Source organism: Panthera pardus, unplaced genomic scaffold, assembly GCF_024362965.1.
Source record: "Panthera pardus isolate Hobbes unplaced genomic scaffold, ASM2436296v1 HiC_scaffold_25, whole genome shotgun sequence".
Classification (NCBI taxonomy): Eukaryota; Metazoa; Chordata; class Mammalia; order Carnivora; family Felidae; genus Panthera; species Panthera pardus.
Window position 1 is genome coordinate 12,874,392 of NW_026526821.1, and position 17,868 is coordinate 12,892,259.

Genomic DNA, 17,868 nt, shown 5'->3' on the forward strand with positions numbered 1-17,868 from the left:
GCCAAATCCCTTTGCCATCCCTGGTGAGTTTTAATGAAGGTCTTATGTCCTTTTGCAGAGTTGCATGCTTCTGGGAGGCCGGAAGACCACAGACATCCCTCTGGAGGGCTACCTGCTGTCTCCAATTCAGAGGATTTGCAAGTACCCCCTTCTCCTCAAGGTGAGATGTTCCCCCATCTCCTCTCTCTGCAATAGAAGTGACAGAAAACCCAGCTCTGACTGGCTTAATCAAAACACTTGTGAGTCCAAGTAGCTGAGACGTATAGGGGTGGTGCTGGCTCTGGGCCGGGCCGGATCCCTCCGCGACCTTCTGCTTTTCACTGTTCAGCTCTGTTTTCCGTGTGGTACCAGGTGGTCGTGGTACCCTGGCCTCACACCTCCCAAAGTTCAAGGATAGTGGGAAAGAGGGAACCTTTCTTTTAGTAGCTCTGACCTAAGTTCCCAGAGTCCCTCAGGCTTTGGCCACCTGTGGCCGGAAGAATGTGATGTTCTGAGTGGTTTGGGCCTGAGTCATGTGGTTTAATGTGAGCCAATGACATGAAATCTTTGCTTGTGCCCTTTATTCTTCTCCCAGGCACTTGAGCTTACACTTTACCCCAGTGGCTACGAGCTGGGCAGTGTTGGGCTCTGATTGGTTGAGACGTGGTCCAGTGACCGTGAGCTGGGCAGCGCTCTGTTTTCATTGGCTGATATCAGGATCAGGTGCTCCACACCTGACCCAGTCACTCTGAGCAAACGAGCTCTAATTGGTGCAGAGTTATGTCATGTGCTCCAACCTCCAACCAATCACACGATCCCACAGGCCACAAGCCGGTGGGTGGGGGACGCGGGAGCTCCTCGTCACTGTCCTGGCTGTTTGCAGAAGAGGATACGGGTGATGCTGGGTGCACTGAGCTCAAACCACACACCTGCTGTCTTCTTCACTGTTTAGCCACCTTTGATTTAGCATTGGTAGGGCGGGCCAGGGAAGATTTGCTGCTTGGGTGGTGACCCAAGAATTTTTTTTTTAATTATTATTATTTTTTAATTTTTTATTTATTGTGTGTGTGTGTGTGTGTGAGAGAGAGAGAGAGAGAGAGAGAGAGAGAGAGAGAGAGTGTGCTGTGTGCAGGGGAGGGGCAGAGGGAGAGGGAGAGAGAATCTCAAGCAGGCCCCATGCCTAGTGTAGAGCCCAATAAGGGCCTCGATCCCATGACCCCGAGATCATGACCGGAGCCAAAATCAAGAGTCAGATGCTTAACCGACTGATCCACCCAGGCGCCCCAGAAATCTTAATTCTCAGCTTCAGAGTTGGCTTCTGGGTGGATCCCCAGCTGGGTGGATGGCCCTGCCACCGTCCGCTGCTCTCCGCCCAGGGTTTTCGACCCTTGGAAACGGTGGCCGTTGGCCCAAGCCTGCCCTGGCTCCATCCCGAAGGCCTGGCATCTGACGGCCGTTCCTTGGGGGTCCCTGCTGGTGGATTAATTTGGCTGCTGGTGCCTCATTCATGCACCTGTCATTGAGGCCACATGCATCCTTCCTCCATCAACTGGAAGGCAGAGCGGAGGGGAAGATTACTAGGGCCAACCTGAACTTGGCTTTCTGCTGGAGATGGTGGGGGACCCTTGAGTCTCTGAGCTGGACCAGACCCTTTCTGGGGTCTGTGAACAGAGGCCCCTAACCTGTGCAGCCATGGCTGGGGGACACAGTACTCTCTGTACCTCCAATGGCCTCCTGCTGTTTGTCTGTCCCAGGGATCTCAAAAGGACCTTCTGTGGTTGTTCTCGCCGCTGCTCTTGACCCGTAAACACGTGTTTGAAATGCCGTGTGTCTCTAGCTCTTCACCTTGGTGCAGAAGGAGCTCCAGGTGGAACTTGCAAACTGGTAGCCTGTGGCTTGAACTGGACCTACAGGTGTGCTTCATTAGGTCTGTCTGGTGGTGTTTTCCAAACTTGCCCCGGATGCCTGCATTTAAGAGGCAGGGCTCCGTAGCAGTTTAGGGCAAGGGGTTGCCAATGTGGCCTGTGAGCCAGACCTAGCCCATGGCCTGTTTTTGTACAACACAGGAGCTAAGAATGATGTTTACATTTTTTTAAAGGGTTGTAAAAAAAAAAAAAAAACAGACCCAAAAAACAAACAAAGAAGACTGTGTCACAGAGGCCGGATGTGGCCAACAAAGCCTAAAATATTTACTATCTGGCCCTTTGCAGAAAAAGTCTGCTGACCCCTGGGGTAGAGCCAGGCTTTGCAGCCATAGGCTGCTGGGATTTCAATTCTAGTTCCACCATTTACTCGCTGCCTGACTTGGTGCACGTCACTTCTCTGGGCCTCAGTTTACTCACGTGTAATACGCGGTTTGTACTAACACAGATACGGCTGTTATTCATACAGATGATCAGATATCTATTCACTTAATTCCTAGAACAACTCGATGAGGGAGGCCCTGCAGTTAGCCCCACTTGGGAGACTGAGGCACAGAGGAAGGAAGTGGCCAGTTCCAGGCCACATAGTAGGGGAGCTGTAGGGCTCATGATTTGAGCCCTTCTCTAGAGGTCCGCCCTCCAACCATGAGGCTACACTGCCTGTTAAGCACTTTGGGGAATTAAGCTGCCAGAGTGCTTGGGTTCTGGGGATGCTGACCTTCTCAGTTCCCTAAGCAGGGGTCTGGGAACGTCGGTGGCCTTGTGTTTTGTGGCTCAGTGGCTGCTCTGTTCCTTCTTTCCTGGGTTTTAAAACCTTGAACATCTGACCCATTAGAGCAAAGGCCGACTCTAGCCCCACAGCCCAACCAAGGCTTCCTAGGTGTTAACCCTTTGCTTTCTGGACCTTGGAAAAGTCTGGGGTCTCGGTGGGTGTGGGGAGTGGCTGTTTCCATAACGTATTTTAACAAGCAGTGGAGCTAGACCTATGTATGGGGGCGGACTCTAAGCTCTCAATGGGGGGCCCAGGCGTTTCTGAGGCCCCAGGGGCCACAGTTTGGTCTGGTGGAATCTATGGGCTCTGGATTCCCAGGAGAGCAGACGGAGAAGAACAGAACTAGAGTAACTGCCCACAGGAAATGATGATGCAGCCTGGCTGTGGCTTTGCTGTCCTGACCAAGTGGCTGTTTACTCGCCCCGTTTCCTCGGTCTCCAGCTGTGTTTACCGGGAGTGCAGATAGCACCGGGGACCAGCCAGCAGGCCCTTGGATTCCTGTGGGGACGTGCCATGCTCCCCGCCTGACAGAATTGCTCTGTGCCCTGGCCTCTGGCACCCACAGCTGGAACGTTTGCATCAGAGAACAGCTGGGATTGTGGACAACTCTTCATACCCCTCCTGAGTCCCTCCTTCCTGTCACATTTTCCAGCGGATTTTAAAAGACGATACCATGAGCCCAAACCCTCAAGCTTCCTCCTCCGGCCCCTGCAACGCTGACGCCCTCACAGATGTCCCTGTGGCCCTCTGAGCCCCCTTGTTTGAGCTGAACTCCGAAGCCAGTAGGCAGACAGGGTCAAGGAGCCCGGTGGGAAGACAGAAGAGGCGAGATTGAAAGCCTCATTGGGAGCAGCCCGAAAAAGGCTGAAGTTGAACATTGCCTAAGAATAGCCGGAACATTCTATCTCAGCCTCCAGCCCAGGCTCAGGATAGACAGTTGGCATTTTTAGGCTTTGTTGAGTTTTCCATCAGTGTTTCCAGGGAAATGATTCAGGTTTGGGGTAATGCCCCTAGTGCTCAAATGACAGGTGCCTGAGGGGAGGCTGACTGTCACTGCCCCTTTCGGTTGTTTCCTGGTGATGCACAGATCTCACTGGGCCACTGTGCACCAGCTGCTGGCGTGGCTCAGGACCCCCAGTGGTGAACGTGTCCCTGCCCATCTTCAGTCAGACTGGGCCCGGTGCATAATGGAGACGGGTCAAGGCAGGTGCAGGGCAAGCTGGACGGGCCCTTCAGCCCAAAAGGGGACAGCTGCCACTCCAGCCCCCCCCCCCCCCCCCCTTCTCCTTTGCCTCCTATGTCCTTGGCCCTTTCCCCTCCACTTCCTTAGCTGGTGACTTACCTTTAGGACCTCCAATCACAAGTGGGCCCAGGGCTCGGTCTTTGGGCCTTTTCTCTCTCTAGACTAGCTCCCGGAGTGGCCTCATCCACTTTGTGGCCTTTAAAGAAAAAAAAAAATGTATTCAAAATTTGTGTAACCTTCATCATGGTAATTTTAGACTATTTTCATCACCCTCCAAAGAAACTCCAGACCCATTAGCAGTCACTCCGCTTTCCCTCAGCCCCTGGCAACCACTCATCTACTTCCGGTCTCTGTGGATTTGCCTGCTCTGGACCTTTCTTTTCGATGGAATCCTAGAATATGCAGCCTCTTGTGTCTGGCTTCTCTTCCTTAGCACAGTGCTTTCCAGGCTCACCCACACTGCAGCCTGAATCATAACTTCGTTCCCTTTTTGGATGAATAACATTCCGCTGTATAGAACCACATTTTATCCATTCATTCACTAACGAACATTTGGGTCGTTTGCACTTTCTGGCCGCTATGAACAAAGCTGCCGTGAACATCCATGTACAAGTATTTTGTGGACATTCCCAGGGCTTTAAACCCCATCTCTGTGTCCAACTTGCAGCCTGGACCTGTCGGCCAAATTCCAGACCTGCTCTCCTGCCCACTCAGCTCCCCTACTTGGATGTCAGACAGGCGTCTCCTATCTGACGTGCCCAAAACGAAATGCTTGGCTCTCCCCTTCCCCCAGACTGGTCTCCCTGCCCTGCCACCCCCTTGTCCCCATTTCCATAAATGGCCTCTTTTTTCTGGTTGCTCAGGCCAAACCCAAGCTGTCTCTGGCTCACCCTACATCCAGTCTATTAGGAGGCCCCATTGGCTCTGCCTTTGGACTCTTTCTTGAGTTCAGCCCTTCGAGCTCCTTCACGACACCTCGCTCCCTGGGCCCCTGCCACAGCCCCCACTGGGTCTTCCCGCCCCTGCTCTTGTGCCCCACTGTCTCTTCTCAACTCAGAGGTAAGTCTGAGCCAGTTCACGTCATTTTCCCTCAAAACCCTCTAGCAGCTCCCTGTCACTCACATTTAAATCCAGATTCCTCCTCACTGACACCTGGAAGGTGTTACGCAGTTAATCTGTATTTCTCTCTGACCCCCTCTGCTTCTTCTCCCATCCCTCTCACTCTGCTCCAGCCACATCTGTCCCCTTGCCACCCTCTGAACACAACAGGTTCCTGCCCCAGGGCCTTTGCACTTGCAATTTCCTCTGGGACATCATTACCTTAGATATCCTGAGGCTCGCTCTCTAATCTCGTCAGGGCTCTGTTGCTCACTTGTCCCCTCTGTGGAGAGGCCTTGTCTGACCACCCCAGCTAGAGCAGAAGAAGCACCTCTGCCATTCTCTGTCCCTTCACCCTGTTTTAATTTTTCTTCACAGTCCCTCTCCCTAGCTCACATTCTGTTCTATGACTCCTGGTGTACAGATTGATTTTTTTTTTTTAATTTTTTTTTTTAGCGTTTATTTATTTTTGAGACAGGGACAGACAGAGCATGAACAGGGGAGGGTCAGAGAGAGGGAGACACAGAATCTGAAACAGGCTCCAGGCTCTGAGCTGTCAGCACAGAGCCCGACACGGGGCTTGAACTCACGGACCACGAGATCATGACCTGAGCCGAAGTCGGACGCTGAACCGACTGAGCCACCCAGGCGCCCCCGGATTGATTTTTTCTGACTCCTCATTAGGACGTCGGCTTGGCCAGGGCAGGGGTTTAGGCCTGTTTTGTTTGTTGCCGTTCCCTCAGTGCCCCGATGGCCGGGGGCTGGCGTGTTTCCCGGAGTTGGGACACGTACCGCTCAGAGCTGGCACGTGAAGAACCTTTATGGGCGGCGAGCGGTGGGGGGAGGAGGCGGGCAGCCCTGGAAACCAGCGAACCCCACAGTGAGCATGTTCTTCTCTTGGCAAATTCCTGGGAGTCTTCCCGATTCCCTCCAGGAGAGGGTTCTGGGTGGTGCCGCACCATCGGAGGGTTTGAAGGCCATTTATTCATTCCCCAACTGCTGTGGAGTCCCTGTTACGTGGAAGCCTTCATCCTGGCGCTAGGTGCACAGTGGACAAAACGGCCCAGAGCCCTACCTCTGTGGGACTGCCACTCTGCTGGGGGAGATAGTCAGTGGACGAATAGGAAATGAACGTGTTTGTAGAGTTTTCGTGTTGCTGTGGAGGAGAAATATTTCAGGCCAAGATGGTTGGTAAGGACCAGGTGATGGGCTGCGAGGGTGACCTTTGAGCAAAGACCGGGAGAAGGTGAGGAAGGGGGCCATATAGGTAGTGAGTGGGGAAAAGAGTCTGCCAGATAGAGGGCATAGCTAGTGCAAAGGCCCTGTGGCAGGACTGTGTCTGAGGAACAGTGAGGAGGCCAGAGGAGGATCTGAGGGAGAGAGCAGGGGAGTGAGGTCAGAGAGGCGATGGGGCCAGATAGGCAGGGCCTTGTGGGCCACTGCAGGGTTTTTGTCTTCTCTGAGTGCTGTGGGTGCCTTAGGAAGGTTCTGAGCAGGGGAGGGACAGGGTCTCACGTCGTTGTGACAGGATCCCTCTGGCTGTGTGTGGAGAATGGACCGTGAGTGGGGAGTGGGGGCCGAGTTTGACTTTGGCGGTTCAGGTGGCAGCTGGCTGGACCAGGACGGTGGTGATGGGTTCATTTTATGACAGTTGCCTCTTCATATCCTTTGCTCATTTTCTGTTGGATAATTATCTTTTGTGCTGATGCACCGTAGTTCTTTGTGTATCATTCAGGATACTTTGGGATAGTCCCTTGGAGTCCTCCTCTGACTCTGATGTTAGGAAATGAGCTCCTTATCCGCCAGGGATCCTGCGAGAAGACACCGGAAGTCAGAATTCTCCCCACCATGGCTCCCGCTGCCCCAGCTCCCGTGCTGCCCCCCTCGCGGCGCCCGCCCTCCACCCTGCCTCTGGGCTGAGCTCTGCCTCCCAGGCCGGTTCAGGTTCTTTCCTGCGCAGTGAGCAGCGGCAGCCTCGGGGAGCGCCCCTCCCCCGGGGCGGGACACCTGCTTTCACCCCTTTATTTCACAGCCTCGGGTCACACACCGTCCTTCCTCTGGTCCGACTTATCTCTGCTGTGTTCACCACTCAGGGCTGTCGTCTGGTCCCCCTTCCCCCGTGGGAGCGCCTTTTGCCAGAGAGACGGTTCCATCTGCCCCTTCCTTGATCCCCCTGGGGCGTGTCCCTGGCACATGGCAGGTGCTCAGTAAAACCCTCAGGGTCCTGATGTTGCAGAACATGTGGGCCTCAGGCCCGTGAGAACCTGTGCTCCAGACAAGGGGCCGCTCATCTTCAGGCAGGGGCAGAAACGACGTGAGTGGAGAAGGGATGTTTCGGAGGTGGGTCTTCTGCTGGGAGTGCTCCGAACGACAGGCTGGCAGGGGCCAGATTGCTGCTTGCTGTCACAGCACGTGTTGTCAGCGACAGACTGATGGCGGCCAGCACGGACTGAATGCCTGCCAGCTACGCACTTCACCACGGAGGCCCTTTCCCTGGGGTCTCCGATTCGCCATGACCACGAACGGACCCAGACGGACAGGTCTGCGTCGTCCTTTTAGTTTTGGGAGGTCGTGGGCTGTACTGCTGTGCCTCGACCTCCTTATCTGTTAAAGGGGACAGTAACAGCCCCTGCTCGCAAGCACAGAGCAGAGGCTGAGTGGGCCTTCACTGCTGCCACCCCCCTTATCACTGCTCTTCAGCACGGAGGGCGACTGGCCCAAGGTCACCCAGCTGGTGACCTCTCCGAGGGGCGGAGCCAGCCCTGGCACCCACGTGTGGCATGCCAAAGCATCACACCTGTGATTTCAAGGCAGCGGAGAGATGGGGAGATACTGGAACCATTGGGCATGTCTGGGTCGAGTGATGAAGGAAAACCTCTCTCTGCCAGGTTGAGTGATCCTGCTGGTTGAGTGACCCCGCTGGTAAACCCTCCCTGCGGACTTGAGGTCCTACAGGACCTCCCTCCCCACTTTCTCTCTCGTCACGCTCACCATGTGGCTGAAGCCCTTCCATGACAGTGAGGCTGACCTTCAGCATGTCCCAGCCTGTGCTTGTGGCCGGGGTGGGCAGTGGTGGGGGGGGGGCATGGGAGAGGGGCCCTTTACACGGTCTGGTCCTTGTGAAGGTTTTTTTTTTTTTTTAAGTTTCTTTATTTTCTTTATTTATTTTTTAATTTTTTTAATGTTTATTATTTATTTTTGAGAGAGAGAGAGAGAGACATAGAGAGACAGAGTGTGAGCAGGGGAGCGGCAGAGAGAGAGGAGACACAGAATCGGAAGCAGGCTCCAGGCTCCCGAGCTGTCAGCACAGAGCCCGACACGGGGCTCGAACTCACGGACCGCGAGATCGTGACCTGAGCTGAAGTCGGATGCTTAACTGACAGAGCCACCCAGGCGCCCCTAAGTTTCTTTATTTTTGAGAGAGAGAGAGCATATGAGTTGGGGAGGGGTAGAGAGAGAGAGAGAGACAGAGAGAGAGAACCCCAAGCAGGCTCCAGGCTCAGTGCAGGGCCCTACGTGGGGCTCGATCCCACAAACCGTGGGATCATGACCTGAGCTGAAACCAAGAGTCAGACGCTTAAGTGACTGAGCCACCCAGGTGCCCTGGGTGGGATGTTTTTTATATTATTCTACAGCTGAGAAAACTGGGGCTCGGTGGGGTCAGTATGTGTGGCTGCCTCTCTGACCTCCTGATCTCTGTCTTGTCTGTTTTTTTTTCTCTCTCTTTTCCTTTCTTTCTCATTTACTCTCCTCCAGCCACGTGCCCTCCTCACTCTTCCTCATGACGTGTCCCGTAGGCTCAGACCTCAGATCCTTTGCGTTAGCTGTACCCTCTGTGTCGCACGGTCTTCCCCAGGAGTTTGGCAGGACTCCCTCCCTTGCTTGATCCGGAGTCTCTGTTCAGATGTCACCTCCTCTGAGAGGCCTGCCCTGATCTCCCCATTTGAAAGAACACTTGCCTTCCCCAGACCTTCTAGCCTGTCATTCGGATTTGCCTTCTTGGTATTTATCACCACCTGACAGTGTTTTGTACATGTCATTTCTCTTCATTTGGGCTCATCTCCTCTACTAGAATGTACTACCTGCCAGGTGAGGAATTTTCCTCTGTTTGGTGACAAATGAAGAAGGCGCTCAGGGGACATTGAATGAATGAATGAATGAATGAATGAGTCAATGAATGAATGAATGATGTTCCCCGGCCCCAGGATACCCGGTTTGTACCGAGCGTTGCTGGGATTTGGCTCAGGGCCAGGTGACGTGGACGCCGTGTTTGGTCCCCTGCGGGTTGGTGTGCCTCATCCCTGTCCCCACCTCCCCCCCAGGAGCTCGCCAAGAGGACCCCCGGCAAGCACCCCGACCACCCCGCGGTCCAGAGCGCCCTGCAGGCCATGAAGACCGTCTGCTCTAACATCAACGAGACCAAGCGGCAGATGGAAAAGCTGGAGGCTTTGGAGCAGCTGCAGTCCCACATCGAAGGCTGGGAGGTGTGTCCGGGGCAGGTGGCCTCCTGGGCTCCAGTGGGGCCCGAGGCGGCGGTGGGGGCGGGGGGGGCTGCGCACAGCTGCGGGTATAGACGGCGGGTGGACACCACGCTCAGCCTGGAGGGCGCGTGCTGTTGGGCTTACACGGTGTTTGTTGAGAAGAAAAACAAAAAGTTTAATTGTTTTCCGGTTGAGCCCCCGTAAGAGCCTCGATTTCAAGTTTCTTTTGAAACACGGCAGCACCGGACCCCCGTCTTCCACGACAGCAGCCTCTAGAAGCTCCAGTTTTCCTCAGTCCCCCCCTCTCCCCATTGCTCCCCAGTCTCTCTCCTTCACTTGTTGCCGTGCCCGCCCGGTGTCCATAGGCCTCGGGGCTTTTGGTGCCAAGGTGCAAGGTAGTGTTTAAGGCTCTGCTCCAGGACAGAATTCTGGCTTTGACCCTCCCCTGCTGGGTGACTTCAGGCGAATGGCTTAAGTCCTCCGAACTTCAGTTTCCTCATCTGTTCCTGGCACGTGACAGGCACTCCGTACAGGGTGGGTGTTGCTAATACTCCCGTCACGCCGACGAGGGCATGGGGTTCTTGAAACCTTCTCATGGTGCCTAATTTATTCACTTAAGCCTCTGTGTCTCCCTTGGATTATTAGAGATTTCCTACAAATCTGTCGAAGGACATGGAAAAAGCTGGATACATAAAAAATATCAGAGTAAATACAGCTGGAACCGAAGATCAAAAGCAAAGATGAAATACTTCTAGATTGTTCTCTGGATCGTGTGCCTCACACCCTGCGGGTTTCCTGGCACTTGCTACGTTTGGGATTTTTCCGCTTCTTTTCCCTGTGGTCGGGAATCCCGAATGTGAGAGTCTGGCTGTGGAGAGACGGTTCGGGGAGGAGGCGGGTATCGTGGATCAGCGCTGGCCGCCCATCCCCCTTCCGCTGGGCCTTCCTTTCCCGCCGAAGCCAGAGAACGAAGGGCTGCGTTTCCCAGTCCCCCTTGTAGGTTGGGTTTGCGACGTGAGTGGCCAAAATCGGATCCAGCCGCTTGAGATTGAGAAGCTGGGGTGGGACAGAAGCCACCCCTGTGCTGTCTTTGCCGCAGAGCCCAGCTGTGGTGGGGCTGGGCTTTCTGCATTAGCATATTAGCAGAGGGGCCGGGTCGCAGCTTCCTGGGTGTCAGGAGGCTCGGGACATCCGCGGGCTGGCGGTGGTGCACGTCCAGCAGGCAGGGGATGGCTTTGCAGCCGACAGTTGAGCAGCAGCTCCCGAGGCCTGGACGCAGCAGGGTGGTGTTCTCCTGTGGTACGAGCTCAGGCACATGGTGTGTGACCTCCCTTCTCCCAGCTGGGGCAGAGGCCGGCTGTGCAGTGTTGTTGGTTTTCTGGGAGCCCCGGTTTGGATTCCTGCTTCCTGCAGACCATCTGAAGATTGAGGAAGCCCCTTATCTCTTTCTGCTTAAAGTATGTAGCCTAGGGGCGCCTGGGTGGCTCAGTCGGTTGAGCGTCCGACTTCGGCTCAGGTCACGATCTCGCAGTTCGTGAGTTTGAGCCCCGCGTCGGGCTCTGTGCTGACAGCTCAGAGCCTGGAGCCTGCTTCGGATTCTGTGTCTCCCTCTCTCTCTGCCCCTCCCCCCCAACTCTCAAAAACGAATAAACGTTAACAAAAATATGTAGCTTGGTTTCTATTTCCTACAACTGCAAATTGCCAGACAGTTGTGCCAGTTAGGGTGTGTTGTCTTAGGCCTTGTTTCGGCCCCATGATGCCAGAGCTCCCGTTCTGTCTCTTGCCTTCCCCTCCTGGTTCCAGGAGAGCAGTAGCTCCAGGAGCTCCTGTTTCAAAGCAGGAGGAGACGGGGGCGTGGCCGGGGCAGTGAGAGGGAGCTCTTCTCCTCAGTGGAGGGAAGCCTTTCCCAGAAGCCCCGAAGAGACTTCTCCTTTCGTCTCCTTGACCAGTAGGTCACGTGGCCGCTGTCAGCAAATATGCTAAGCTACAGAGCAGATAGAGAGGATGTGCTTAAGCCTCTTTGGGCTTTGAGCTTCCTGACGGCCAAGGTGAAGAGAGCAGGAGACATAAGTTACTCAATATTTATTTTCAAAAAAGGAAGATAGCAGTTCTTCTGGGAGGCAGAGAGTTTCCTGGAAACCAGCTGAAAAAGACATTTCTCACATGCGTCCCTGTGGAGAGGAGTATTGAGCAAGCATTTTGGCAGCCAGAGCAGAAGTGATTTCTAGATGTCGGCTTCTGGTCAGGGCCTCGGGAAATAAGAACTAAGGGTCTTTGGGGCCCTTCTAGACCCTGAAAAATCTACAATTTGAGAGTGGTCCTTATTTTGATCGCTGTTTCTTGGCACAGTAGGAAATAAAGTGAGCTGGAATGAATAATTAGTGGCAATTATTGAGCCCTTGTTACATGTTTCCGACACTAAGGGGAGGTGGTATGATTATTGCCATTGGACAGATAAACTGAGGCATGGGGACTTGATTTGGAAGCCCAGCTCTGTAACTTTGTCCTGCCTCAGGCGACTTTGTGGTGCTCTCCCGACCTTATTTGCCCCCGATTGCCTAATTTTAGTAATAATGTCTCTGAAGGTACCGCCTGGTGTCATCCTGAGGCTAGAGTGAAATGCGGAATATGAATGCTCTTTAGAAAAAGTAACATGGTTTCTGTGCAGTAGTAGAAAGTTGTTGTTGTTTTAACATTTATTTAAGTAATCTCTATACCCAATGTGGGGCTTGAACTCATGACCCTGAGATCAAGAGTCACATGCTCTTCTGATGGAGTCAGCCCGGTAGGATGGTTTTTTAAATGCAGTTTGATCCTTAGGCGATATAAAAAAATATGTCATAGCTAGAAAAAATCATGTGTAACAGTGAGGCTACCTGCAAAGGCTTCCTGCTCTCTGTAGTCACAGCCTCAGGGGCCGGTGAATGGCAGTGGTTACAGATCTTTACTTCTGATAATCTTCCTGATTATTACTGATCTTTCTGTCTGACCTCTTGCCAATCTGGTTAGACGGCTGCCATTTAGCTCTGGGAATTTGGCTGGCAAGGGACTCATTTTGGGAGGAGGGAGAATCTCTCCTTGGCTACTTTCTTGCTGTGTGTTTGGGCTTGCATCATCAGTTTGATCTCCCGAAGCGGTTCCACCCCGCGCCCCCCCCCCCCCCCCATCCTTTGTCCTTTTCAAAAGTCCAAGACTGGTTTACTTAAAACCAGATAAGTTAATCCATAAATCCGTTTTACTAAGGATGTGGAAATGGGAGTATGTTGTGATGCGGAAGTCAGTGAATGAGCCAGCTCACTGCAGGGAGGGGGTTCCTTGTCCTCAGTTTCCTCATCTGAAGAGTCTGGATAGTGGTGGTCCCCCCGTCTCGGGTCGCTTGAGGATTTGGGAGTGGATACGTGCACGGCGCCCAGAACAGTGCTTTTTCCTTGGCTCAGAGCACATGCTCCGTAAGCGTCCAGAGGAGCTGTGGCAGCAAAGCTGGATTTCATTCTCCTTCTTCTTCTTCTCCTCCTCCTCCTCCTTCTTCTTCTTCTTCTTCTTCTTCTTCTTCTTCTTCTTCTTCTTCTTCTTCTTCAGATGAAAAAGCATCCTGCAACTTTAGCTGCAGCTCATACCCGGTGTGGGCTGACCCTCCCGCAGGGGGACACTCTGGATGCACGCCCCCACGGACTTTTGTGTAAAGCTCACGGTAATAAAAAGAAATGCATGTTCTTAATAAGAAAGAAACTGGGCACGCTCAGCTTCCTGGCTCTGGAAACGTGTCACCCATGAGGGGACAGAAGGAAACAGGAGTGAGGAAACATGGAATTATTATTAAAGAAAAGAAAAGAAAAAGACCATAACCAGAGGTTCTCTTGTGTTCTTCTCACCCTTCCTGGGATGCCTTGTGCTCCAGGGGCTGTGGTCTCTCCCCTTTGGAGACTCCTGTTCTAGAGCAACGGTTGCGTAGAAAGCCCTTCAGGTTATCAGGTTACCTTCTAAGAGGCAGACGCCTGCCCTGGGTAGTAGAGGCTGGTGGGTGGGAGAGTCAGGCCAGCGTGTCTGGTTCAGATCCCAGCTCGCTCGCCGACCAGCCATGTGTCCCTTTCCTCCTCTGTAACGCGAGAGTTTCTTGAGGATTCACTGGGTTTGTATAAAACACTCGGAATGGTCGTGGGCTCGTGGTGAGCTTTGCCCGTCTCTACGTGTCAGTGCTTCTGTCGGTGGGGTCTGTACTGTGCAGATCCCTAGCCCTGGCCGGTGGACACCTTGGTGTGTAGGCTTCTTCCTGATTTTCAGCACCACCCCTGACCCAGATTCAAGGAGAGCGTCAGGGCCAGCTGACCTGGGGAGACCGAGGGCCAGCTGGGCTTCTCGGCAAAGCTAGGGAGGAAGGGGGCATCCCCCTCTAGTGTCCCTGGCATTTCAGGTATATTTGCTAGGTGGTCTTTGGTCAAGGCTGGAGGGGGCGGCAGCTTCCCAGGCTGGGTTCAGTGACTCCCCGTGGTCCCTGGATGTTGACAGAGAGGTCAGGTCTAGGCCTGCGTGACGTCGGGCTTCTGGGCCCTGCAGTCGGGCCAGTTCCCAGAGTCACACACAAGCAGATAAAATCCGCCTTTGGAGTCTGGAAGGGCTGGTGGGTGGGCCTGAGTGAGGTGAGGGGAGGCGGGGAGGCGTGTGGTCTCCGGGAACTCCTGAACTGCTGTGTGCCCCCAGCAGGCCATTGACGGAGCCTCATCACCCCGGAGTCACGCTCACCCTGTTTGCGAGGATACTGGGGGTCCAGAAGGTTCCTCGTCACGGGAGCCCTGAGCCTGGTGGGGCAGGCTCACGACCTCGCTGGGTGGCTGTGTGTGGAGTCCGATTATCTGCCTGCAGTGTGTAGGCGTCTGTGCTGTGACTTCTGTGAACGGGTGCTCGCTCCTGCCCTAGGCTGCCCAGCTCTTGACCACGGGAAGGTGGTTTTCCAGAACCCCAAGGGGGCCCCACAGGGGTCTCTGGCACTTCAGGCTGGTGAGTTTGCTGTGCCCAGCCGGGCTGCGGGCACGGAGCAGGAGAGACTGCGGTGGGCGGTGAGCAGAAAGCCCGATGTCTGAGTTTCTGGAACCAGTTCCCTTTACTGGGTCTTGGAAATAACTGAGTAAGCGCATCTCACCGGGGTACGAGCTCCTTGGTTCTGGGTGTTGAGTGTTTGGGGAAGGCGACTTTGTGAACCATTCTCCCCCTTTCTTTCTCCAGTTCATCTCTGGGCGGAGACGGCGTCACGTCTCAGTCTCCCGTCACTGCAATCCGCAGGTCTTGTCAGACGAACCTCCCTGAACCCCACTCTTGTGTGGTAGCCCTCAGGCCTCTGTGTCATTGCTGTTGCCAGCCTATCAACGGGGCCTGGTCCTTACCTTAACGTACTGGTTCTAGTACAGGGCTGGCTGCTGAAAGGAGAGATAATGGCATGAGTGAGGGAGAAGATTCTTCCTCTGTAGCAGAGCAGGCTGGGGGCGGCTCTGCTCCGCGTGGACCCAGGTTCCTTCCAGCGTCTTGCTCTGCCGTCTGCTACGGCGCACTCCCACCGCCATGGCTGTGTGCCAGCCGTGGCAAGAGCGAAGGGAAGAAGAGGAGAGGAAGCTGTCTCCTTTCAAGGGAGTAGTGTAAAAGTGGGGCACACCGGCCATGATTTAGTCACATGACCACAGCTGGAACAAGGGATGCTGGGAAATGGAGTCTGTGGCCGAAATGGAATCTGTTAGTCAGTGTCGGCTAAACTCCACTCCTGTGCTTGCTCGACGAGGAGCATGGACACCTGGCATCCTGTGCCCTCCCAGGTGTGTTTCCAGCTTCCTCTCGTTCAGCACTTTGAGAGCTCCGTGCCACGGTCCTTGGGCCTCCCCGAGCTCCCGACAAACCTGTGTCGTCCCCCCAGTTCCTTTCCTGACGCCACCGCCTGGAACCTCACAGAGGTTCAGTGAACCTCACGCACACTTAGTGTCTTAGCCTCCCCGTCACTTAGCGTAGAGGTTGGGAACTGTCTCCATCTGTCGTCATGTCTGCAGCTAAAGTAAATGCTGTAAGAATCCTGCCCCACGATGTTCTACAGGCATTTCTTGAGCACCTGCCGTGTGCCCGAGAGTGTTACGGGTGCTTGGGAACCAGCGGCAAATGCTTGGTAATGTTGGTAATGCTTTCCGTCCTTATAGAAGTGGCATTCTAGTGGGGGGAATACAATAACAAGTCAAGACCTAATGAGGAAGGGATAGGCAAAAATAAAACAACAAACAACCCGCCCCCCTTCCCCACCCCCCCCCCCCCCCCCGCCCAAACCCCAAACAAGAACTGAACCGAAATAAAACCAGATGCCAACTGGGGCTGGATGGGTCATTTCCCCTCCCTGAGCCCAGGACTCTCTTCTGTGAAATGGGCATCTTGAGATGCTTTTCCTGGTATTGTTCTCAGCGTGCTCAACAGATAGAAGCCATCTATCGGACCAGATTTTCTGTCCGCTGACAGATTTGCCTGCAATGGTTCACTTAGAGTTTGGGGTGTGACGGACATGGTAGGCTCTGTCTCTGGGAAGGAAGGGTGTTCTCCTGGATTGGCCAGCTCATTCCCTGTGCCCCTTGTCACCCTCCCAGGGCTCTAACCTCACGGACATCTGTACCCAGCTCCTCCTACAAGGCACCTTGTTAAAAATCTCTGCGGGCAACATCCAGGAGAGGGCCTTCTTCCTCTTTGACAACCTCCTCGTCTATTGCAAGAGGAAATCCAGGTGAGCTGCTGGGGAGGTTGGGGGTGGGGCTGCCCAGGTGGGCCTGGAGGCAGGGATTGGGTGGGACCCTGACACTTTCTCAAGGTGACACCTTAGGCTTGTCACTTTCCTCTCCTGGCATCCCTTTTCTCAGCTGAGGGGTTTGTTCTCGATGAGCACTGTCTAATAGAAATACAAGGTGAGCCACATGTGTTAATTAAAATTTTCTAGTAGCCACGTTAAAAAAAGCAAAAAGGAACGGGCAAAATGAATTTAAATAATGTATTTTGTTTTTCCCAACATATCTCTAAATATTATCATTTTCATGTATATAACCAACATGTAATCAGTTTTTGGAAATTATAGAGGTATTTTGCATCCTTTTTTTTTTTTTTTTTTTGTACATTAAGGGGGTTACTGTTCACTTACCTCCATGTGTGTTGGCTTCCTGTCCCCCTGTGCATATCTTAAATTTACAGCATGTCTCGATTTGTCCTAGCCTTGTTTCAAGTGCTCAGTTGCCCCATGTGGCTTGTGGCTGCCATATTGGACAGTGTGGGTCTAGATGGTGGTAGAAATTTGGAGATTCTTTGTGACGCTAACACCCTGTGATTCTGAGACCCAGAGGTGGGAGATTCAAGGGCAGAAGGCTCTTGTACTGTTAAGCTTTTTGAGGGAAAGGGTAGTACTTTTGCATCCTGTATCTTTCACTGGAGTGAATGGATGGGTGGGTGAGTGGTATAGACACATACAGATGAATGTATGATCGCAAATGTGAATGATGGCACGTGTGAGCCAATGGGAGGAGGGATAGGTGCACAGGTGGGGGGTTTGGAGGATGAGTGGATGGTGGTTGAAGGAAGGTGGGAAGGATTGTGGATGGATGTGTGAATTGATTTGTGGATGGATACGTGAGTAGATGAAGGAGCAATGAAGGAGGTGAGTGGTTGGAGGTGTAAGGGGAAGGCTGGATGGAGAGAGATGGACAGAAAGCTGGGTAGTTGGAGACGTGGATATGAAGACATGATGAGTTGACAGAGGTGTGTTCAGATGAATGGTGAGTTGAGGCCTTCGTGTACGAGTTAAGCGGGTGGGTAGATGGAGGGATGGTCATCAAATGGGAGATGGTCAGGTAGGTGGATGGAAGGATGGATGGATGGATGGTTGGTTGAGTTGCTGGGGTGGTTGGATTTTGAGATGGAGGGTTGGGTAATTGGATGACCGAGTGGGTGGATGGGTGGGTGGATGGTTGGAGAGAGGAAGAGTTGGGAGATAGAGGGGTGTGGGGCATGAGTGGCTGGCTGGCTGGCTGGCTGGCTGGCTGGGTAGATGGGTGGACTGAGAGGCTGTCTTTCAGGTTTTTTGAAGACTGGCTCAACCCAGCCCTTTTGAATCCTCCTACCTGTTACTTTGTTTTAGGGATGAAACAGTGACTTTCCAGAGGCTTCTTTCTCCTTTAGTAGAAGCTCAGGCTGAGGGGAGGTCCAGACCCTGGGCCCTACTGTCAGCCTTGCCTCTCCCTTTCTTTGTGGTTCTAGGCACGTCACTTACTGTCCCTGAGCCTCATTTTCCTTGTCTGTTTCCGCTGGCCTCCTAAGATTGTGGCGAGGAACCTTTCCATAGGATGAATGATGGCGTCCCATGCGTGTGTG

The 17,868-nt window shown here is 53.6% G+C and overlaps 1 protein-coding gene across 1 annotated transcript in view; it reads left to right on the forward strand.

Moving 5' to 3' along the window:
• The window catches only part of PREX1 (phosphatidylinositol-3,4,5-trisphosphate dependent Rac exchange factor 1), a 184,921-nt gene that overhangs the window by 97,866 nt on the left and 69,187 nt on the right, over positions 1-17,868 (forward strand). Inside the window, exons 5-7 of the mRNA XM_019458211.2 lie at positions 59-160; positions 9,337-9,498; positions 16,104-16,237. Coding sequence (XP_019313756.2) covers positions 59-160; positions 9,337-9,498; positions 16,104-16,237 — 398 coding nt within the window. The remainder of the gene's footprint in view (positions 1-58; positions 161-9,336; positions 9,499-16,103; positions 16,238-17,868) is intronic.